Raw genomic sequence first — 24,215 nt, 5'->3', positions numbered from 1 at the left:
TTGAAATGTTATGTTACATTGCTTTTCCTTTTCCTAATTTATCTTTATCTTTTTCATAACAGGACTTGACAACTCACCTATTTGTTTGAGTATTCCCATCTGGTTAAGCAAACTATGTGCGCCATCTTTCCTAGTTTTTTTTTAATTTGAAATAAATACTAAACCTTATCTCATAATAATAGTATAGTGTGTGAGTTGGGTAAGGTCTTTGTTGAGGCTTGGTGTGGTTTGTGAGGCATTGTCATAGAAGGCCAATGGTATTTGTCAATTCTCATCCAACGTTGTTGGACACTTTAATCAATGCATGGATCAAGAATCTTGAGACTTCTGTTTTTATATATTTTTTATAAAAAGGTATATAATTATTACTGTTTTATCACCCATACTTTTGTGGGCAAAAAGATAAAGAACATATATTCATTAAAGTATGATTAGGGGGAACACTAGTCTATGTTTAGACTACTAGTATCAACCCCTTTTCTCTGTCTGGTTTATCTTTGCTTTTAAAATTCCGAACCTTCTTTCAAAAGTTTTCTGGAAAACTTGTCTGCATAAATGGTTGTGAAATGATGCAGTAGCAGCTGTGGTAGTTCCCTCTTAATGCTCTTATTGGTTTTTTCTGATGAAAAAAAAGGTTAGAAAAGGGTAATATTGGTGAGAAGTTTGGAAGTCTTAAAAAATGAAGGTTGGAGAGTTTTGATTAATTGGATCCAACCAACCATAGGTGTGGTCCAATGCTTGCTATAAACAAAGGTTTAAAAAGAAAAAGAAAGGTTTGTGAAAAGAGAGGGTGAGAGGGGAAAAAGAACAAAGATTACATAACATGGTAACGTCTTCTGTACGAATGAGCCTGTATTTATCCAACATTAAACTAAAGTGATGCTACCTCAACCCTCTTTCAAATTCAAACCACTCGATTAAAGTTAAATTAGTATGTTTTTGGTACTCATAATGAATTAACTACTTACCTTTGCACTTGAGAATCATAATAGTTTCTTCTTCAACACTAAATCTTCGCATGTTTTTTCATAAAGAAAAAAATTAAATTAGAATATGGGTCATTTTGATCGGAGCTCAGAAAATATTATCAACTTTATATCAGTTTAGTCTTTCATTTTAAAAATGCGTGAATTTAGTTCTTCTTACCAAATTTTGTTAAATTTATTTGACATTTTAAACGTATAATATGATCATATTTGAGTTAACATTAAAGCGAACATATGTCAAACGGTGTAAATAATACAAATACTATCATAAAATATGTTTAAAACGTCAGATAAACTTAACAAAATTTGGTTAAAAGGACTAAATTCACATATTTTTAAAAATGAATGACTAAATTGATAAAGATTTCGAAAAGAGACTAATTCCAGATTTCACTGGAACTTAAAATACCAAAACCATATCTAACCCTAAAATTTATTACAACCATCTCATATCTTCACAAATCAACCCATACAAACACACTTCGTTTCTATTATCCGTCTTCGTAAAGTTCTTTGAATAATTAAATTATTAGAAGCAAACACACGCTCAAAATATGGGTTTCAATGAATCAACACTTGTATTTGTGAAACATACGGAATTTATCTAATTGTTCTTTGAAAAAATTTTAGTAATACATAAATTTTTAAAGTTTTCTTCACTTTTTAAGTTAGTAATTTTGATCAAGTCATGTTCAGTTCCTCTGTCTTGTGTCATGTTGACACTTTTTCTTATTGATGATTAGCATAACTTGTCATGTAAGTTACAAACATAAAAAAGAAAAAAATAGGTAAATAAAGTAAGCACTTTTGTCTTTAAAAGATATAGGCACAGGTGGCTATTAAAGAAATTTTCAAGTACTTCATATAATTTGTTGTCATTAATACATTCGTTATTTATTTCTTTTCTTTTTTCTTTTACTCTCATAATAACTTTTTTAAAAGATCACTCGTGATACAGCTAAATGTTATTTAACATTAAATGATATTGTTGGAGATGTTATTAGAAATGATATCAATTTACCACATATAAATAAGGGTGAACTTTATCTTAAGAGTTGTAGAATTTTAATGTTCAAATAATAGAAATTGTTGTCTAGAACCCCACAAATAATAAAGTATCGAAATGAAGACGCAAATAAAGAAGGATTGAGCTTGGAAAATACATCTCCACAACATAAATATGGTTACTTTCTATGAGACACATTGAAATTTGATGGTTTGATATATCTTAGTAGAGTTCCATACATCTTACAATATTCCTATCGGACATTAATAACTCTATTATTTAATACTTTTATTAAATAATTTAATTTGACATCTTAAGTTAATATTTTATTATTAAAAGAAAGACTTAAATTTTTGTCCACAATTCTATCCATTTTATTCATCTTAAGTTTTTGAGGAAGACGTTTTATCCACCATTCTACCCAAGTTTACTGTAATGAATTATGTTGTCTAACCACTTCAATTTTTTTCTTTACATTTCACACCTACCAACTCCCTCTCTTCCCACTTTCTCATGCTTACCAAATGAAACTTAAATTTGACTTGTACTATAAAAATAAATCTCACCCTTCTTATTAATTTTCTCAACTAATATGAGCTGTAATTGTATGTATGCTTGTCACACCATTCAACCAATTCATAAAGTTTGTAAAAATTAATCATTGAAATGGTAATATATACAAAATTTTGAATGATGAAAACCTGAAACAAAAATAAAAGTTTTATACTGTGTGACATGACCTGCACACTTTTATAATGATCAACAGTTATCTTAAAACGTCAATTTTCATGCACTTTATTATCGGACATGATAACAGTAAGCATAATAATAATATTTTGATTTTTTTTAAAGATATTAACTGTATTTTTGTGTTATTGTTTTAATTAATTTGTACTTTCTTTTTCAAATGTTTAAAAAAAATGTAATACCAAATTAGTGGCTATTATCTTTCATGTGAGTATTGTATGTTTTGTAGTGTCAATTCCATCACAGTCAATTTTATTCTTGAGAGGTGCTTTGAAGAATAAGGAAAAAACATATTTAAATTGTTTTTATTTTTAAATGATTTGAAACTATTAGATAAAGTAAAAATATATATAATATCACGTTTCTAGAATTTTTAATATTATAAAATCTCATATTAAACTTTACTTTTTATTAAAGACAAAACTGATCATTCTTTTATGAGGGAATAGTTTACATTAAGTGATTAAAAATGTAATGTAAATAGTAGAACTTTATAATAATTATTAAAATATGTGGAAAGGTAAAATCCGAAATAAAAACTCTTGAAGAATAAACTAGAAGTATTTTAACAATATATTAGGATAAAGAAATGTAAAATAACATGACTAATCCTTCTTTTGTAGTATTGTTTTCCGTGAAACTTAGGGAAAGATTCTACAGCTGAGGGTAACTGATGGTTGGATACAAGACGAAAGTGGCCAAGAAAAGAATCGTGTGTTTGTTATTGTTAATGTTGTGAATGTGAATTTTTGGCAATTCCAGACAATATGTTATTTCGGCTTCTTCAAGGAAAAAAAGAAAAAAAGAAAACTCTGTTATGGGCCTTCCCTTCCCCACCCAACCACCATGCATACGCACAATTTACAAGTTGAAAGAAAAGAATCAATGCATGTAATATAATGATTCAATGAAGATAGATAAAACAAAACTGTAAGCAAAGAAATGAAGGCTTAGCTTCTAAGAACCTTTTGGATGATTCCATTAGAAGCTCTAACCTATTATAGCTTGCAGTTGAAAAAAATTAGAAGGATATCTATCTATCTACATTAAAAACCACCTAACTAAACCATTCCTATTCTCTTTTGTTCATACTTGTCTTCTTCGCCCTGTTACTTGGACTTTCTCACGGACTTTGATTTCTTCATTTTCCGCGATTTATCATCCACACTCGTCCATGTATACCCTGCAGGAATCGCAAAAGGGTCCGAATCCAATGTCATGGAGGAGGAACATCGCTGCAGTTGCTGTTGCTGTTGCTTATTCCCCGCACCCGACACGCTGCTACTTCGTCTCAGCCACGTGGTCGAAGAGGTCGAAGAGGAGCATCTGCTTTCTGCTTTCTTTTGTTGCTCCTCTCCACTCACCAAATGTCTGGGACTGGAGAATGGAGTGTAGAATTGCTCCAGAGGTTGCAGCTCCACGAACTTTGTGAAAGTAATCACCACCCTCACTGTAGGGACCACCGGTATAGCCACCTGATCACACCAAAACCACAATTATTACTATTAATCCTAACCATTATTATTCCTCATCTGTCAAAGTATCAATCCTCACGATCTTAGCTGAATGTTGTATTAGTGGCAGACAAATCACGGTCAACACCCCGACATTGACTTCGCCATGGACGTTGGCAGTAAAGGTAGGGTCATCCGCAGTCGATTCACTACGCGCCAAACACATCCAGCACCACGTCATCATCGTGTGGGACCGTGCTATTCACCTCACATCACTGTTCATCCAAATTATTACTCATAACTCACAACATTGGCCCCACCCAAATTCTAATTCTCAGCGGGGGATTCTTCGACTATGGCCCACAACAAAAATAATACCGATAGGCTTGACAAACGGTAAAGCCAAAATAGAATCTGAGTTTTAAAATAATTTACTTATAAAAAGACTAAAAATGCTGCTATTCCCATGATGCCCTTACCTTAACGGGGAAAGTTCCCGCCGGGAACGTGGTAGTGAGTATCTCTCTGAGCCTCCTCACAGCCTTCACCTTATTGGCGAGTATGTCGAGTAACGGCAATAGCTCCTCCGTCTTCAACGGAAACTGCTCCGTTAGCCACACCGATGGCCGTAAGCTTCTGATAAACTCTTTTTCTTTGGTCTGTGGCGCAGTCACGCTTGCGCAAGATCGTCGCGGAGGTGGAGCCGTTACGTACGTTAGGTCCACGCTTTTCCTTCCCATTGGGACCCATTCTCTATCTTCTCGGACAAAACTACTGTGTCTTCTCTTGTCTGGCACGGGGAACCCGAAATTGGGATTTTCCGCAACAAGAAAACCGTCGTCGTCTTCGTCCAGCTCCAACGGCAACACCTGCTCACTCCCTGCCGTTTCAGATTCACCGCCAGCAACTTTCCTCGACCGGAAACTGAAAACCACGTTATGCATTTCGTACACCTTCGCCTTCCATTCTCCCACGCTCTCTGTTTTCTCTTGCCTTCGCCAGTTAGTTCTGCCTACAAGCTCTGCCTTCGTCACGTCCATGCCAGGACGGTACACACTCGTCTGGGAGCAGAATCCGGCGACATCGGACTCGTTCATCGGTCCGCCTGCGTTCTCAAATGCATCGAAGATTTTGCGGTCGTCCCGGTTGAGAACGAGAAGCGAACCGGGCGGGACATCGTGCGCGTGATCGCCGTCGCCGAGGAAGAGGAAGCTCTGGTCAGTGCGCTGGATTTTGAGACCGTCGAAGCCGGCGAGGGAGGTGTCAGCGCGGAGGTTGCCGTCGCGCTTCCAGATTTTGTAGGTGTCGGAGGGCGCAATCTTGCCGACGAAGGGAATGACGGAGCTCTCGAAGTGGAAGGAAATCTCCATGTAGAAGTCGCGCATGCGGCGGAGCACGGAGATGACGCGGGGGAGGCGTCGGCGCCACTTGGACCAGGCATTGCGGTGGTGGAGGCGGAGGAGGACAAGCGCAATGTCGGAGGCGCGGCGGCAGAGAGCCTCCTGTAGGGCGTTCCAGCCAGCGGAGTTCTGGAGGGAGACATCGGCGCCGGCAGTGGCGAGGGCACGGGCGGCGAAAAGGTCGTTGAGGCGTACGGCGAGGTGGAGAGGAGTTTCTCGGTAAGGAACGTCGCGGCGGTCGAGTAGGGCGGAGATCTGATCAGCGATTTTTTCCTGCGCGAGGGAATCGGATTCGGTTTGGATTAGAGAAGGATCGGGGAGACGCGGGAGCGAGGAGATGATTCTGGAGAGAGTGGTGTGATCGGCCAAAACGACAGCGTGGTGGACTGGACTGTGGGCGTAATTCTGTGGTTTTATGATGGGAGCAGTGTTCGACTTTGCCATGCTTTGTGATGAAGAAGATTTTAGAGTTTAGTAGTGACAGTGTTATTATCTTATGTTATGTTATGGAGTGAAGGGTATTATGGTCCGAATGCAATAGGCGCGGCTTTTTGTAAAAACCAAAGGGAAAGGGACACCTTGTTGAGATACTCCTTCACCTGTCACTTTTCGTCCTTTCATATTCCTTAGGCTTTTTCCACTTTCACACTCAACACACCTTCCACTCCAACTATTCAAAATTTTACATTCAACATACATTCAAACCACACAATAATCCCTTCAAATCATGTTTTTTACTCTTAACTCTCTTCACCTTCTGAATTGAAAACAAAAAAGGTAAATATTGGTAAGAGATGTGGCATGGATGAATCTGCTTTGAATGTTAGGGGAAAAGGGTATTTGTTCCCCCATTTTTTTCAAATTTTTAATTTGTATAATTCTTTAATTTCTTTTATGAGGTAAGTTTTTTAAATAATTAATTTTTTTATTTGTTTTCGCATATACAAATCATCTATTTATTTTTCAGTATTATTTTTAAAATAATGCATTTTTCTCCTTAAATTTTTCTTTTGTCTTTGTTTCTTTGACATTGTTTGTGAGACGTACAAAGTTGGACTTATTGTCTAATTTTTAGAAAATTAACGTTGCATACAATGTGCGCACTTAAAATTGGTTTCTAGATGGTCAAAATGATCACGATAACTTGTTTTCCTCCAATTTTCAATAATTTGATACTAAAATGTCTATGTAAAAATTATATGGATGGTAACATAATGTACGCTTAATTTTTTTATCATAAATCTATGAATTTTTTTTATAACATGTAAAATTAATACCGGACCATTACATTTTTTTTATGTTGGATGAATCGTTTTCCAAAAACCTAGAATAAAACAACTAAAAAAAATTATAATTCATTCTGATAATTATTATTAAAATTACTCGTTATTAAAGTTAAACAATCCTTATATTTATTTTATTTAATCAAAGAAAAATTAATAATTTAATATAAATTTATAATCCGAATACTTCCTTCTCATTAACCTGCAACCTAATCAATTATATTCGACTAATATAATAATATAAATTTAAAATATTAAATTTATATTATATTAACAAGATCCAACTTCATCTATGGTGAGGTGAGGCCTCATGTCTCTTTTTATTTCCACAGAATATTTGGTTGTATTATTGAATAATTTGGTGATATTGGTAACAGTGAACATGCAATACGACAGTAAGGTTGTTGAACATGACTTTTCTTCAATTGGAATATTGGAGTCAATTTTATTTTTCTCTTTTTTAGTATTTTGTTAATTTATTTGTTTTATTAGTATCATTTCAATAATTAGATCAACTGTACACAGGTCAGAGTGTAGAGAAAAGTTAAATTAGACTTAGAGCATGCCAATTTCATCCACTACCTGAATTTAATTTTTAATTAGGATATTTTGATTGCCCTTGTCCTATTTTGTTTCATAATAACTTGTATTATCTTCTTTCATAACAAGCAGTGTATAAAGAATCTTATATGATAATAAATTATATTCATAAGTTAAGAATCATTTGCAGCATAATGTTTTATTGGTCAACATTTTTTACAATAAAATTAATCCGGACCACTTAACTGCGTCCGACATTAAAAGTAACTGTGTTGAATTTTGACCCAAATAATGCAGCTACAATTATAGTCATTGTCTATCTATCATTGACTTACTTATTTATAATTAATATTTGAAGCTGTTAAATTTGACCAGTAATTATGTGGTTGTTGAAACATTTGGTAGATTATTTATGCATCCATCTACCTATTGTAAAGGTATTTTTATTTTTGTAACCGATTGAATCAATAATAATTTAGTTGTAAGTCAAATTTTTCATAAAAGTACATAATTATATAAAAAAGTTAAATGCATTGTAAAATGTTAACGGAACAAAGAGAAGGGAAATATATATATATATATATATATATATATATATATAATTTTTTGTTTTGTGTCCACATTTCATAATTCTAACTTTACCTTTTATAATATAATTATTTATTAAATTTTAAAATTAACAGTTACTTTTACAAGTTTTTACAAAACTATTTATTTATTTTCTTTTTTTTCTTTTATTCATCAGCAGTTATTTCTCATGTTTTCTCCGTACATTTCACTTTGTTTTTGATAAATATAATTTTATTTTGTTTATTAAATTAATAACATTACAATGTTATTCATTACTAATATAATATCATGCATATTAAAAAAAATGCGTACACACAGACGTGATAATTCCTGTATTTACGCTGGTATATATTAATATAACTATAGAAAACTCTTACATCTATAAAAAATAATAAAATTATAAAAATAAAAATGAAAATGAAAAATTTAATTTTCTATTTATATTATTGGTATTTTTTTCTATTTTAGATAGTTATAATTCAGTTTTAAAGGAACAAAAATCAAATTAATTTAGAAAAAATGGTTATTAAAGAGTAAAATTAGAAAGAAAGAAAAAGTGAGAATACCAAAAATATGAATATTTATAATTTTCTTTCACTTTATATTTTTATTGCTTGATTTGTTTTATTCTCATGAAATCCACTTACATCCAAGGTGCATTTATTTTTATTATATTTGTTGTATATGTAATTATGTTTAAATAACATATTATTGATTATAATGAATCAGATATTTTTTTAGATTTCATGTTTGAATATACATTTAACGTGTTCAAACAACACTTTTGATAGACACTTGAGTCGAAAAAATGTTAAATGGTGTAAGTAATTTAAACACCAATCTAAACTGTCATTTGACAAGTTAAACAAAATCCAAAGCTCTTGGATTAAGGAGACTACGTCTATTTATTTTTTTAACGAATTTCATTTTTTTTGTAAATTAAGAGATCAAAAAAACATAGTTAATCTTATTTAATATGTTTCACATGTTCAAAATTTTTTTATATCTATTTTAACACCCCAAAATAAATTCCGAAGATTTGTCACTGTTCAGGGGTGTCAAAGTGAGCCAACTTAACTCACACATGCCAACTCATTACATGTCAGCTCAATCTGACTCACTTTTTTATGTGTCCAAAATTTTGTAACCTGATTCTACCAACTACATGTTGGTGGATTAGCCAACTGACTCACTAACGAATATTTTATTTTTGCAATTTATTATAGAATCATGAAAGTGGATTGACTTGATCTATTTTTTTTTAATAATAGTGGAATCAGAGTGCTCACAAAATGTTGCAAGTGTTATCATAAAGACATTGGAACCAAAGTATGAACGTATATAGCTTTGACAAACAAATAAATTAAACACTCAAATTTTTCAAATATTACTGAATAAAATTTGAATATTTAAAAATATCAAATTGTGAACCTATATTATTAGAAGTAATAAATAATTATAATAAAAAACTTATAAAAAATGTTATAATTTTTAATGAAGTATTGTTTTTGGTAGATTATAGGTCAACTCACCTTGAACCTTATTCAAACTCGTTTAACTCGTGGGTTAAGTGAGTCACGTTTAGTTCAACTCACATTTAAAAAAAAAACTAAAATTTTATCAACCTAACCTAGCTCGATCCCGTGGTGGGCTAAGTTGGTTCATGGGTCAGAAACTATTTTGACATCTCTATTGGTACCTAATGGTAGTGAGAATAAGAATGAAAAAAAAATTATATCCGTTGTATTCCAGTACACCCAATAGTCTCACATCGCTTATGAGTCGATGTCAAAAACAATTTAAATATTTTTTCCTTCCTCTATCCTCTTAGATACTTTCTAAAGACAAAATTTTGATGGAACTCCACATTCAAAAGTGAACAATATACAGTTTAAATACTTCTTTCTCATTCTACTTTCTGAGTATCTTTTTAAGAACAAAACCGTGAATATCTCGAGTTGTATAAATATTTTTATAATTATGATTATGATGTCACATTATATATAATCGTGTTAATTGTATGGTTAGGTGTAAATTATGGACATTAGCTTACTTTATGTGAGACTATTTGAGGCTAAATCGACAAAAAAAAGTTGTCTATTTGGTAGATAAGTTTGACCGAAAGTGACCATGGTGACCGTCTCGAATATAAGCTCGATATTTTTTTCACATGTTTATGTCACATTTGAACTTAAGAAAATAATATTTAATTTTATATTGAATGCGATTTACGTAGAGTGCTAAAAAAGAACAATAAATATTGTTTGATGATAAAAATGGTGAAAAATGATAGCAATATATTTTTTATAATAAAATTGTCTATACAAAAATATCTCAAAATTAAATTCAAAAATTAAATTATGATCTATGACAAATATTTTAAAATTTTTAATTAAATGAGTTCTGAAATCAGAAGTTGAGTTCCATTGACATGTGCTTTAATAAAACAATTTTTTAATAAACAAATATTGAGTATACTAACTAAAACTGCATTTCCTTATACCAAAATAAAAAAATAATTGCATGATACAGTAACTCCGTACATTCTTACAAATACATCACTTCAAAAATATATATCTTTTATTTTAAATACTCTATTATTAATTGAAATTAAAATATTTTATAAATTAACAATGGATATGTTTATTTTGGCATTTGATTACTTTAGTATACCTTTCAGTGAGCAAAAACGGAGATCTATGTACTCTACCGAAGAAAATGTGGATTTACGATTTCTTTAAACACAGATCGTACATTGAATAAGGTTGCAGAAATTTTGCTTGTAGCATGCGACAATTCTGGTCACCTACCTCTCTCTTAGCCAATTGTTTGGTTTGGTTGGCCCTTTTCTAAATTCTGTCGCATTTTAATCACCAAATGCAACCTTTTGTTTTGTTTCAACTGGTGGAAGCACTGGCATAGTTCATATGCTTATACCATCTGTTTTATTTATTGTGGGGTCACCCAAAATTCTAAGCGCCAACCGTAATTCATACATTCACACTACGTATTTCTTAAACAATGTCATGCTGTGAATCACCCAAACTCACCAACCATCGCCACTCTGATAAACTCTGAACTTCTCTCCCTTTCTTCCTTCACATTGTAGATTAGGTTCCTTCATTTTCATGGCTCTTAAGGCCGTATCCATCTGGGGTTATTCCAAAGTTCCTCCTCCTCAATTGGGTGCTGGTCTTGCCAATTCTCATCCTACTCCGATTTGGAATCAAAGATATGATTTTGACAAATGTCGCAGGTGGGAATGCTGTTGTTTGGGTGTTTCGGCTCAGAGAGCTACCACTGCTGTTGAAGATGAGGAGCCCAATGTCCCCCCTTTGGTCGAGTCTTCTGGGGCTGCTGATGGTGTTCACCAAAATGAGTCAAAGGGCTTTCACAAGGACATAAACCAGCTTCCTAGTGAGTTATAAGATTTCTTCCCCCACATCATAATTTTGTTATCTGTGTTTAACTGGCACTCCGAGAATTCTAGAGTTGAGCTCATGATTTAAGTTATAAATGTTGCTGATTTCGTGACCAAACTTTGCTTTTCAACTAATGTTTCTCCTATTGGTGTTTTGGAGGGATAATTTTGCTACTGGTGCCTTTGCTTTTTTCACTTTTCACACACAATTTTGTGGTTGATGCTGGCAGGGCAAGACTTTCACAGTATATGCATTTGATATCATCATTGCGGTAGTTCTTCTTTACATCTTGTCGTCTTTCAAGGCCCCCCTTTTTTATAAGGAGAAAATTGGATCATGTTCTTCAAATTCTCCACTCAAATGACTACACATGAATGCTCTCTCCATTATCAAATCACTTCTATTGAATATACGTTTTGAATTTTCAATAAATAAACAGGTTTTGTCGTTTAATGGGAGAATTTTATGGCAAGGCTGCAAGAAACTACTTTATCTAAGTTCCGTCTTTTTAATTAACAGCCCCAGGGGCCGTCCTATGTTAATGGATTTGATGTTTCTTGAAGGTGTTACAGTAATTTGCTACGATAATACTTGCATCTGAATGAGCATTTTCTTCTGTTAGAGGAATTATTGGTTAAATTTTGTTGATAATAAAGATAACCAACACAGAGGATAAGCCCCCACAAAGTAAAACGCACAAAATCCAAAACTTGCAAATAGAATTTAGAAAGGAACAGATATGTTGTCTTAGAAGAGGGAGAACACATGCCATATACCGAACTTAAAAGGCCGTCTTCCACAGGGGAAAATCTCTCTTTTTCTCACTATTTTTGTTTTTGCCAATTCCTCTGAGTCTACTTGTTTGAATTGAAAACTACCTGAAAGGGAGATTGTTAGTGATGTGACTGGTTACATTTGTGCTTGTAAGATATGTAGAAAGACAATAGACTAACTATGACATGCAACATCAATATTTCCAAACGGCTGACCTTGTTCATTGCATTTGATGTAATTTTGGTGATCCGTGATGAACTCAAGGTAACACAGCCTAAATTCTTTGCTTATTACGATGGCATCAGCGGATATGGCTTATGACTTTTTTAATGCAGGCATGCACTAATTGTTCCCGCTTCAGATATTATGAATTCTATCAGAGCAACATATATATAATTGAATGATCCTCAGGACTGCCTAACCAATAAATTCTAGGTTACTCAGATAGATACAACTGTACTTTTCTTATACAGCGTAATGATTATCACATTGATCTTCTTTCTTATAGTAAATTAAATTATTATACTTTAGCTTAGTACACTTTGAGCCTTGCACACTTGCTAGCATATGGATGTGTATGCATGCAGATAGACAATTTCATGATATGTACTGGATGGAATTATGTTTTTATGCTAGTAATAGCCAGTAAGTGATGTAATTCCCTTTGGTATTTAATTAACATTGTATCACAATTATGTAATTTGGTTAATTGCAGAGCCATTAACAACAATTGACATTTCTTCTTCTTCTTCAAGTAATGGATCAAAGGTTCGCGTGGCTTTTCAGGTATGATAATTAAGTCTTTTTTTCAAAATAAAATATTCATGGCACTATAACCTTTGCTAACTAGTCAGTTGGCTGATACAGGGACTTCCAGGGGCATACAGTGAGGATGCAGCTTTGAAAGCATATCCAAAATGCGAGACTGTGCCGTGTGACAATTTTGAATCTGCATTTAAGGTTCCATTTCTTATTTTATTATATCTTCTGTGTATATTTGATGCATTCGCTTGTAAGTTATACTTATTGCAGTGATATATTTATATTCTTCTCCACAGGCAGTTGAGTTATGGTTAGTGGATAAAGCTGTTCTGCCCATTGAAAATTCTGTTGCTGGAAGCATCCACCGTAATTATGAGTTACTTCTTCGCCATAGGCTGCACATTGTTGGGGAGGTTCAGTTGCGTGTTAATCACTGCCTTTTAGGATTGCCTGGTGTGAGAAAGGAGGACCTCAAAGTTGTTGTGAGTCATCCCCAGGTTGGTTATTACATATAGTTTTTTTTTTTTTCTGTTTTCTTAATCGAGGTAAAGAGTGAATAAATATGATGCATTATGTTTCGCATTTGAATAAAATGAATGTGTATGTGTGATTCTGCCTTAAGATAGCATCGACTTCCTAATAGTACAATTTATTGGATTTCATCAATCATGTTTATTGCTCTGCTATGTAATAATGGCTAACCTCAACATGCGAACTTTTAAGTCTTAATTAACCTGGTTTATGATTGCACAGACTTTTGAGACAGCTGCCTACGTCACCAAACTAAGCTTACCTGTTCCAACAAATTGTTTCAATGACAATTTTACATGCAGGCGTTAGATCAATGTGAGAAAATGCTTAATGATTTAGGTGTTGTCAAGATTGGTGCACGTGATACTGCTGATGCTGCTCAGGTGTATTATGAATTCTCTTGGTCAAAAAGTAAGCATTGATTAGGTTGTACTGTGGCATTTCCTAACAATGATGTTCTTGAAAACAGACAGTGGCTTCAAATTGTGCAAGAGACACAGGAGCTATTGCAAGTTCCCGAGCTGCAAAAGTATATGGGCTCGACATACTGACAGAAAGAATTCAGGTAAGGTTTCCTTTGTGTTATGGAAGATTTAGCTGCTAAATTATATTGCCTTAGCTCACGTTTTCTTTTATCACAACACCAACTTTAATGCATGCAAATTGGATGTCATTGGGTTAGAAATTGATGCCTTATTGATATATTTTAAATGTTTGGCCCAGTCTATTAAATTGAAATTTGATCATCACTTCTAGCAATGAAAAATATGGCTGTAACCAAATTAATAGATTTTCTAAAAGTAAGTGATCATGCTGTATTTTGCTTGGTGATAGCATTTATAGTGTAATTATTTCCTATCGATTTCTCTTTCCTTTTCTTTTGATTCTGTGCAAGTTTGTATCTTGGTGGACCCAGATGTTGACAGAAAAGAAATTTGTTTGTTTGTCAAGCATGTAAGCTCTAAGCTTGAGTGAAAAGCTGCACAGATAACTCCATGGTATAACATACAATTTGAAAGAAGGCCTTGGTACCTGATAGTGTTGATATGTAGATGGCTTAATGGGAATTGAATCCATGTTAGTTAGGAAGGATCCATTAATGGATTGGATTTAGTATGACTTTATGTCATAGAAAATATTTGGTTTTCTAATAGAAAGTAAGTAGTTTTGTTGGGTATTAGAGATCAAGAACACTAGATGCTCTAGTGAACGTAGTATAGAATGTGTAAGGAAAGATCAAAGATATGATCAAAACGAGAAGAGTGATATATTCTATAAACTCATTTTTGATGAATACGTACAAGAACAGAACACGATGATTACATCGAGTTTACATATCACACATAATTGCTCAAACAGGAAAGAGCGAATTACAGAAATGATCGGTATAAATTACACAAACACGTATCAATCCAACTCTTGGCTAAGTTAGATAGACTCGAGTATATATAGACGAGCTGCAACTATAACCAACTATGTAATGAAATAATAAAAAGCTTAACTAACTAAACAAAACAATCGTGCACTAAATAAAGTTTCATGTTATCATTATACTACTTTTAGCAAACAAAAAAGAAACAAGGCATGAGTCAACAAATATTCACCTTGATTTGAGTTTTCTTCCAAATCAGTGTCATCAGACGATTGTCACCAGCAATCAACATTCAACAAATCCAAATAGTAGACGCACTTGCTTCTTGGAATAGGCTTGGTGTTGAACATATCAGCTAGATTCTCCATTGTACCAATTTTGCACACTTCGAATCATTCTTTTTTGCAAAGAAAATGATACATAACATTAATATGCTTGATTCATTCATGTTGAACTCGATCCTTAGCTAAGTAAATTGCACTTAGACTATCATACAATGATAATAGCATCCTGTATCACCATTAGGGCCTGGGTCATCCTTGTACACGAGCCCAACAATAGATGTACCTTTAAGGTACCTAGAAATACAATTAACCATTACTAGTGCTCCTTTCTAGGATTAACCATATACGTACTCGTCCTATAACCGGCAGGAGAAAGGTCTACCATAACATACATCCGACTCCCCACTGCACTAACATAAGAAACATGAGTCATGTATTCCTTATTGAATTATGAAAAGGCAGTACTGCTTATAATAAATAGATGAATAGACAATGTCAAAGGAGTAGCAACTGACATGACACCCTCATGCCAAAACAGTCCAAGACCTTCTAAATGTACTTTATTGACCCTGAAAGAGCTTCTTCTGAGCACAATCTCGCTTAGTGTGCTTGCTCAAAACTCTACCAGCATCTCCTAAGTCTTTCATCTCAAATTCACTGCTCAATAGTGACTTGAACTTTGAATCTCTACCTTATGCATAAACACTATAAGCAGGTTGTCTACATTTAACAAAAGATTAACATGGGAACTGTATTCCGTCAATAAAGTTCCCTTTTTGAAACAATTTGTTACAGATGGACTTTGTCATGCACAACTTCTTCAGCTTCAACTGCAACCCAAAAGTAGTCATTCACTACCTTATAAAGAATTTTATCTAAAAGGGACAAGAGGAGTAGAGAATGAGCCTTCAACTCTTGAATTCTCACAACAAACTCCTCTGGATGTTCAGTCCTACCAGATAGGGGTGTATACACTCCCTGTCCTTCAATAAAGCAATCATCTTGATGTGCTACAGATTGAAAGAGTTCTCTTTGTAAACTTTTCAATTTTGATCACCATAACCTTTCTCTTGAATGTCTTCTTGAAGATTTTCTTTACGACAAAAATAAACAAACAGAGGGGATTACCGCCTATAGATGAAGAACGGATAAGAATTGAAGCTCCACTACCATTTTTTTTGGTATCAGATATGAAGAAACTCACTAGATGCGAAGAACATTAGACGCTCTAGTGAATGTAATATAGAACATGCAAGTAAATATAAAAAATATGGTGAAAAGAGAAAAATGATATATTCAGTAAATTCCTACTTGATGAACACATACAAGAACAAAGAACACGATGATTACACAGAGTTTACATATCAGACTCGCTCATATAGGAAAAAACGAATTACAGGAGTGATCAATACAAATTACACAAGCACATATTAATCAAACTCTTCAGCTCTTGGTTAAGTTAGATAGGCTCGAGATATGTAGACTAGTTGCAACTGTACCTAACAAATAACAAAATAATAAAAAACCTAACTCATTAAACAAAAAAATCATCTAAGAATGATTATGAGTATTCGCATGTGCTATAGAAGACAGTCGACTTTCATCAGACAATGTCCATCAGATGCATCAAAGCTAGATGTTGTCATTATACGACTTTCAACGGATGAAGAGGAGACAATTCATAAATATATAATTTCTATATTAAAACTGGATGATGTCAGATATACATAGAAAATTACTGGATATTCCTTTCTCCATCCTTAGCTATTATTGGATAATATATTCTGTTGAAGCTACAAAAAACTAGAAAACAAAAACATGTTTGCAGTTTCTGGTGAAGTCAACAAGAGTCTAGCTTAAATGATTCATTGCGATTTTGATAGGATGATGATGAGAACATTACTCGTTTCTTGGTCCTTGCAAGGGATCCTATAATTCCAGGAACTGACAAGCCACATAAGGTATACTAATTTTAGTTCTTTACATTGATTTTTACAAAATGTGCTTATGAGTTCATGACTTCTCTCTCTCAGACTAGCATTGTTTTCAGTCTAGAAGAAGGTCCTGGTGTACTGTTCAAAGCCTTGGCAGTTTTTGCTATGAGGGATATTAATTTGTCAAAGGTGTGTTATAGTTATTGATATTGAAGTTTTAAAATTAAGACACGCATTCATTCCTCTTATTTTTTTCATGGAAATTCAGATAGAGAGCTGTCCGCTGAAGCAGCGTCCATTAAGGGTTGTGGATGATTCAAATCAAGGGAATTCCAAGTAAGTAATTCCGTTCGGTTCAAGATTTGCGATGGTAAAATTTAGGGTGTAATTTCTCTGCTTAAAATGCAAATTGATAAGTGGTTCGAACTTTATCTCAAATTGATCAAGGGTACATTTCAATAAAAAGCTTTATTAACACTTGCCCAACTTATTCGTAATCTTCACTATGAAATTTACGGAAATAAGTTAAAAAGAAGTTATTTTGAAAAGATTCTCTGTTAACTCTTCCTTGCACTTTATTCTAAATAACAAATTTTCAAGTTTCCAGTTCAAATGCAGAAAGGAAAAGGTTCTCAGGCGCGGTTTAGTTTTTACTTTATGAATATGATCAACGATACTGGTATTTTGCATACGTGTGAATGGTTTTAGGCATAAAACTTCTCTGGTAGCAGGTACTTTGACTACCTCTTCTACACTGACATTGAAGCTTCTATGGCAGAACCTCGTGCACAATATGCTTTAGGACAGTTGCAGGTCTGCCCATTATCTCATCAACCCAGTTTAATATTTTGTTTCTTATGAATTCAAATACTTTAGATTAATCTTTTGGTTGAAATCTATAAAATTTATTAGTGCAGGTGCATCTGATATAATTATTTAATACTATATTGATGAATAATGAATCTACTTGCACAATATTGAATTTTAGAAACTAGCACAAGGATGACAATTTGTAAAGAGTACTTTTATTTGATTGAAAAAGGAGATACCACATTCAAACCCATTAATCTGGTTGCATATTCCACAATCCTGATGGGAAAGCTTTTTTTGCTTTTACTTCTCTAACTTTAACTCCTTTTACATAATATCAGTTCCGTAGTCCACTGTTAAGCTTCCTTTGACTAATCTATAAATGCATGCATAATCATAAAACTCATCCGTCCTCACTCTTTTTCAGTAAAGAAAAAGTATTAAAGCAATGTTTTTATCTTTGGTGACTCCATATTATGAAATACAGCGTTCAAATCAAACGTTATCTCTAGTTGTTGGTAACGTCTATTTATTTATTTCATTTCCATTTCAGGAATTTGCTAGTTTTCTTCGAGTTCTTGGTTGTTATCCTATGGATACAGTGTTATAGGAGTTCAGTGTTGTTCATCAGAGGTAGATTTATAATCAGAGACACGGTGGAGGAAGTATCCATGAAAAGCATTGCCCCTTTCATTTCTTTCAAAATTCTTTGCATCTCCTAAGGAGGTGATTTGGAGTATATTATCATAGTTTTGACAGTGGAGTGAATGCTGGCAATGCCAACTTTGCCTCCAAAGTATATAAATAAATGACTCTATTGAATTATTGTGGCAAATTAATGAATGACCCAGCCACCCAAAGTTTTCTTCTTCCATCATCTGCTACACCAAGGCTTTTTATCTTTTTTGTTGATCGGGATTTTAGGGAACCAGATTTCCTTACACACTCCCTTATGTGGTTGACTCTTTTTGGTAAAAATAAATTATGGTTGTGCTAATTAGAAAATTTACTGAGATCAGATAATCTTGGAGCAAGTAATAACTTCTCTTTAAAAAAGTTAGAAAGTAGTTAAAATTGAAGTACAGAGATAATTTCATGTCTGTTATGCAGGCCAAAATCTTTTATTTCATCCTGTGAACAAACAATGCTTAAGAATATTGCCCACACATAAGAATGTGCAATCATTGAATTATTCACGAGCTCAATTTCTATAATCAAAATTCCTATAATACAAAATTTAAAAATGTTACTAGTACTAATTTATTGAGTTTAATGGATATGAATTCAAAGTTTAGAAAGACTTAACAACAATCTTTATTAAAATTATTAAATAATCTTAAATAATATTATAAAAAATTACAGTTCAAGTTGTCTATTCGTGTTAAAATCGATTGAAGCTTTAAATTTGCCCATCCAATAAAAACTAAAAATATAATGGGAACTTGCTTCTGTTCATGGTACCAACCAATCTAAACCATTACACAAAATCATTTTTAAAACAATGCTCAACAGGAGTTGTATATAATAAATTAGTATACTAATCATAGGTTGCATAGATAATGAGGTTTCAATTGTGTTTCAAGTCACTGAAAGAACCCCCCAAAAAAACAAACATGTTGACAAATGGTATCCTGATACAACACAATGGATGAGAAAATGCGAGACAACTTATTCATACGAAATAATCAGGACTAGTTATTTCCTGTTAAGCTCGCTCTTCACTTCAGTTCCTCCAAGAAATCAACATTGTCAACCAATACCTACAAAACTCAAACAAAATGAATCAGACAACCAAGCACTAATTATTAAAATGACAGAACATTAACAAAAGAGCATTTGACCATCTCCATGGAAACCGAATTACAAAAGTTGAAACAACATATTTTAGACCAAAAAGTTAACAGCATAGAAAGTTACCGTTAAACCAGTCACTTAAAGGTTTAACATATAATCCATGATTTTTAGGTCATGTTAGATGGAATCTAAAACTCCAATCTCCCAACCCAAACATTAAGTTTATATGACAGTATGATATCATCAGACCCTGAAGCAAACAGGTATTTATATGATTCTACAAGATCCTCAATATGGTGAGAAGAAGGGAGAGACTCACAGTTTTCCACCCATCAGGATCTAAAAACGAAGTGATTTTTGTATTAAGGCCAGGAATTGGCCCTGGTTGCCGGGTAATCTTCCCTCCTACCTCTTGTATAACTTGGCTAACTACCTCAGCACTCTTGTATACATCATCAGTACCAATAGCAATCTGTTACATTAGGAACATGAACTTTATCATTAAGAAGTACACAAACAGAGAAAAGTGTAGAAAAACAGTTTAGGTTCCAAGAAAGTCAGATAACAGAAGCTGTTAACTAACCTGTGCATAGGCATTACCCTTAGAGTATTCAGTGACACCATAGTTATTAGTCAACTCCAACACAGTTGTCTCATGCTCCTCTCCATACCCAAGCATAACTGCAGTGTACTGTAGGACATGCAAGTTGAAAAATGTTGCTAGTTATTAGAATGACTTACACATGAAAAATGCATTGCTAAGGAATACCAATAAGAAATTTCACCTTGGACTCAGGCTTATCAACCTTCCTTAGAACCTTCATGCCCAAAGCCTGTGCAAATGATCCCATAAGAAAATTTCTTTGGTCAATAAAATGCATTTGATTAATAAAAATTTAAATCACATTTCATCAAAAGCAGTTTTATGATCCTATTTTGAGCATCACAAGCAAAAGCAATCAATTGCTACACCAGGCCTTTTTAGGTAAATAATCCAAATCTGTTCCATGCAAAATAGAACATCAAGTTTCAGTCTTTCAATGGTAGCTACAAATTGGAAGCCACAACAACACAGTTAGCTGATTTTCCGGTCTTGAAACCCACCAATAAAACAGGTCAATTCTATAAAGAACAGTTGAAATAGATAAGAGGGCACTTGAATAGAATTTCCATGGAACAAACCAAAATCTGTAACTTGAGTTTTGGTTCACATTAAGAATGCTTCATACTGAATTCTGCTGATTGAATACAGTTACACAGCACACAAACTAAAAGCATAATAGAATTTTTGCTTATGGACACAAAAACAAAATAAATAATTAATGGAAAACTTCTCAAAGTTGACAGTCAGTGGATACTGATCCAGTTGTACCAAAGACAAAGTTTGAACCAGTTTTGACTACAACAATAGCACTGGATTATATGGGGGAAAACATGGATAGTTACCTTTTCATAAAACTTAGTTGAGCGTTCTAAATCTCCAACACGAAGCATTACTTGACAAAATGGGTCATGGACAGTAGGTCTTTGGATAAATCCAAAAGTATAACCATCTGGATCCTTCACAAAGGCAATAACAGTAGTCCCACCCTGAACTGGTCCAGGCTCCCTAGTGATGTTTCCTCCCTTGGCCCGGATGAGCTCAATCGATTTGTAAATCTAAAAATTGAAGCAACAAAGAGTTCATTTTATTCACTGTGCATATAAATACTCAAGCTTTTGTAAAGGTGGACTTTGTCTTACATCCTGAGTTGCAATTGCAAAATGTCCAAAGCCATCCCCTATGTCATACGAGGTCACCCCATAATCTGACAATAAGGTGACATTTAAGCAGTTAGAAAAATACAAAAGTCCAAGTGTTACGGCGTGGTGATAACATACTTGTCATGTAGTGAAAAATAAACAAATGCTAACCCATTGACAAAGAAAAACATCAAAATTATATCATTGAACCCAAAATATACATTCAATCAGACACCAAGGTACGCATGTGCGACAAGGAAAAGATCAGCGTAGCATACTGTATGTTAATTCGACAACAAAATGGGATTCTTCAGGGCCAAATCCAAGAAAAGCATTGGCATATTTTTCATCCGGGATATCTCTATGCCTCAAAAGTTTCATTCCAAAGCATTCTGTATAAAACCTGAAAGAACCGTGAGAAAATTTTAAGCACCAAATAACACAGAGTGTACCAATCAACGAGAACCCATGTCACAAGAAACCAACTTGATGGTGCGATCAAGATCGCCAACACGGTAGACAACATGGAGCATGCGACGGTTATCTTTCTTTGGCCATTCCAACAAGTCAGCCATATTCGGTGTTTGATTCTGCAACACAAGCCATAAACATTCAAACACCATCTCCCAAAAAGTTTTACATTTGCAGTGCATAAAAACCAAACTAAACACCATCACTCTGCATTAAGAAAAGGTGAATAGATTTGTTGGATTTAATTATTAAACATACATATATCAAGATTTTATAAAAGCAAACAAGAAGTTGGAAAATCTAAATAACGAGTCCAGATCGGTTTGTTTTAGGACTTCATCAAGATGCAAAAGTGGTGGAGTACCAAGCTTAAGGCATTGCTAGGAGCATAGCAACAAAACCGACAGTAAACTAAACCCACCCAGGTATCAGAAATTATGAAGAAAACGAGAAGTGGTTCAAAAGAATTAAACCAAACAAATTCCTACAAACGAAACAAGTATTCTCAAATCAAACAAAAACTACAATCAAAGACATGTCAGAAACATTTGAAGTGACTTACCTATAGATTGTTCTGGGTCTGTGTATGTCTGTGATTACAGTAGTAGAAGCCCGCGTATATATAATTCACATAAACTGCTTTTATATTGCTACTTTTTAATGAAATTACACTTTAGTACTTTTTTCAACAATTTTTTATTGTAAAAATGTGATTTCTCTTATTGGTCGTGAATTTGATTTTTATTATTCTGTAGGTGTTATTTTAATTCATTTAATAAATTAAAAAAAGAAATATTTACCAAAATTTTTCATACTTTATTTCATAGTTCCGTTACAGTATTATAAAAATGCCTAGGATTTGACAAAACGGAGCGGTCCATTCTTTTTATATGTTGATATGTAAAAAACGAATTGGATAAGATTAGTCTAAAAGAAAATAGTCAAAGATTACAACCTGTTTTACCACAGAATAGCTAAATAGATTCACCCACCATTTTTTTTAATTTTTAATTATTTAGCTTTTTCTTAATGTGTTTGTATATATTTATAAATAAATATTTAAAATACAATTAATTTTATCTAAGTTTTAATTAATTAATTAATATTTTTAATTAATAAGTTAAAATAATTATTATATTTCTTTTTAAATTATTTTAGTATCCGAAGTATTAATGATTTAAATTATAAGAGTTTAAAAGGTATTCTAATTATTACATTCTAATTCTATTATTATTACATTCTAATATTTTTATCGTATCTCCTTTTCACAATTCGATCATTTAAGTTTTGTTTCACAAATTTTAACATTATTTTTACTTGTATACATTTTAATAATATTTGTAATAAAATAATATATTTGTTTAAATTAATAAAAATAACACTTTCTTACATATTTAATACAACAATAAATCATTTTACTTTTTTTTAGATATCCATAAAATGTGTGAAAAAAAATCAAATAACAAATATTACAAATTAATAATATTTAAGTGGTAAAATGTGTGATTAACATATCCTTTCATCGTCAACGTATCATTCTCAACTAAAGAATAAGTGTAAAGCACATCTTATAATGACATGCAATTAATGCAAAACTTTTTCTTACTTAATTCTCAACCACATACTGCAAATAATTTTCTTTCACAAGACGTTTTCTAGTGCATGATTTGTGACTAAAAATTCAATCGAGGTTGTTGATATTTGAATTGAAAACAATTTATTATCACACTTAAATTCGCATTTTATAGATATACTCACATTAATCTAAACTATTTATCATCACATAAATCATAATATAAATTTGAGTTAGTAGTTTATTTCGTCTATTTGTTTTTGAATTGATTTCATTATTTTTGAAGTTTTCAATTAGATATCAATTTTTTTTTAAATTATAAGATTAAGCAAATAATATGTATATATATATATATATATATATATATATATATATATATATATATATATATATATATATATATATATATATATATTCAATGTTTTGATTTTAAGTTCATAGACTATCATTGTTAGGGATAATTATCATATATATATATATATATATGAAGAATTGTCTGCTTTGGAGTTCCGTCACGGTTTAGTCTTAAACAATGTGAAACTATTGGACATGATAGGAACATAAACTCCCTAGTTGAGGTCTAAGGAGAATGTTCATCTTCAATTGAGGACTTAAGGGATTGATGGTTCGTCTTAGAACCTCGTTATCGATCTCAAGATGGGAGTCAATGTTTCGATCCCAAGTTCGTCGACTATCATTGGGAGGTTCAATCACTCCGCATCTGAGATATTGTTCCTTTCGGAACCTAGAGCACCATCA

At 32.8% G+C, this 24,215-nt stretch overlaps 3 protein-coding genes across 5 annotated transcripts; 1 reads left to right on the top strand and 2 right to left on the bottom strand.

The window, feature by feature from the left end:
• Positions 1-3,613: 3,613 nt before the first annotated feature.
• LOC114176169 (ankyrin repeat domain-containing protein 13C-like) lies at positions 3,614-6,156 on the bottom strand. The gene is made up of 2 exons (XM_028061115.1): positions 4,673-6,156; positions 3,614-4,214 (listed from the first exon to the last, which is right to left on the bottom strand). Exons 1-2 carry the CDS (start codon positions 6,035-6,037, stop codon positions 3,849-3,851), a joined length of 1,731 nt encoding a protein of 576 aa, XP_027916916.1. The 5' UTR covers positions 6,038-6,156; the 3' UTR covers positions 3,614-3,848.
• A 4,713-nt stretch (positions 6,157-10,869) lies between these two features.
• LOC114179169 (arogenate dehydratase/prephenate dehydratase 1, chloroplastic) lies at positions 10,870-18,749 on the top strand. Of its 2 annotated transcripts, none has more exons than XR_003603440.1 (11): positions 10,870-11,403; positions 12,898-12,968; positions 13,050-13,142; positions 13,241-13,441; positions 13,778-13,858; positions 13,945-14,040; positions 17,015-17,092; positions 17,165-17,254; positions 17,334-17,401; positions 17,673-17,878; positions 18,429-18,749. XR_003603440.1 is itself a non-coding variant. In XM_028065406.1 (11 exons), exons 1-11 carry the CDS (start codon positions 11,115-11,117, stop codon positions 18,483-18,485), a joined length of 1,206 nt encoding a protein of 401 aa, XP_027921207.1. In that variant the 5' UTR covers positions 10,873-11,114; the 3' UTR covers positions 18,486-18,749. The 2 variants fall into 2 exon arrangements, 1 of the variants encoding a protein (XP_027921207.1); XM_028065406.1 differs by having other exon boundaries at positions 10,873-11,403; positions 17,797-17,878.
• Positions 18,750-19,330: 581 nt separating this feature from the next.
• On the bottom strand, positions 19,331-22,530 carry LOC114176201 (lactoylglutathione lyase GLX1-like). Of its 2 annotated transcripts, none has more exons than XM_028061157.1 (9): positions 22,446-22,530; positions 21,899-22,002; positions 21,691-21,815; positions 21,413-21,477; positions 21,116-21,328; positions 20,455-20,502; positions 20,253-20,360; positions 19,989-20,141; positions 19,331-19,635 (listed from the first exon to the last, which is right to left on the bottom strand). In XM_028061157.1, the coding sequence occupies exons 2-9, from the start codon at positions 21,985-21,987 to the stop codon at positions 19,594-19,596; spliced, it is 843 nt and encodes a 280-aa protein (XP_027916958.1). In that variant the 5' UTR covers positions 21,988-22,002; positions 22,446-22,530; the 3' UTR covers positions 19,331-19,593. The 2 variants fall into 2 exon arrangements, with proteins under 2 accessions (XP_027916958.1, XP_027916959.1); XM_028061158.1 differs by lacking the exon at positions 22,446-22,530 and adding an exon at positions 22,248-22,419.
• Between the last annotated feature and the right edge of the window lie 1,685 nt (positions 22,531-24,215).

Source organism: Vigna unguiculata, chromosome 3 (genome assembly GCF_004118075.2).
Source record: "Vigna unguiculata cultivar IT97K-499-35 chromosome 3, ASM411807v1, whole genome shotgun sequence".
Taxonomy (NCBI): Eukaryota; Viridiplantae; Streptophyta; class Magnoliopsida; order Fabales; family Fabaceae; genus Vigna; species Vigna unguiculata.
The sequence above is the reverse complement of the archived record's forward strand: the minus strand, read 5'-3'. Positions and strand labels throughout refer to the sequence as shown.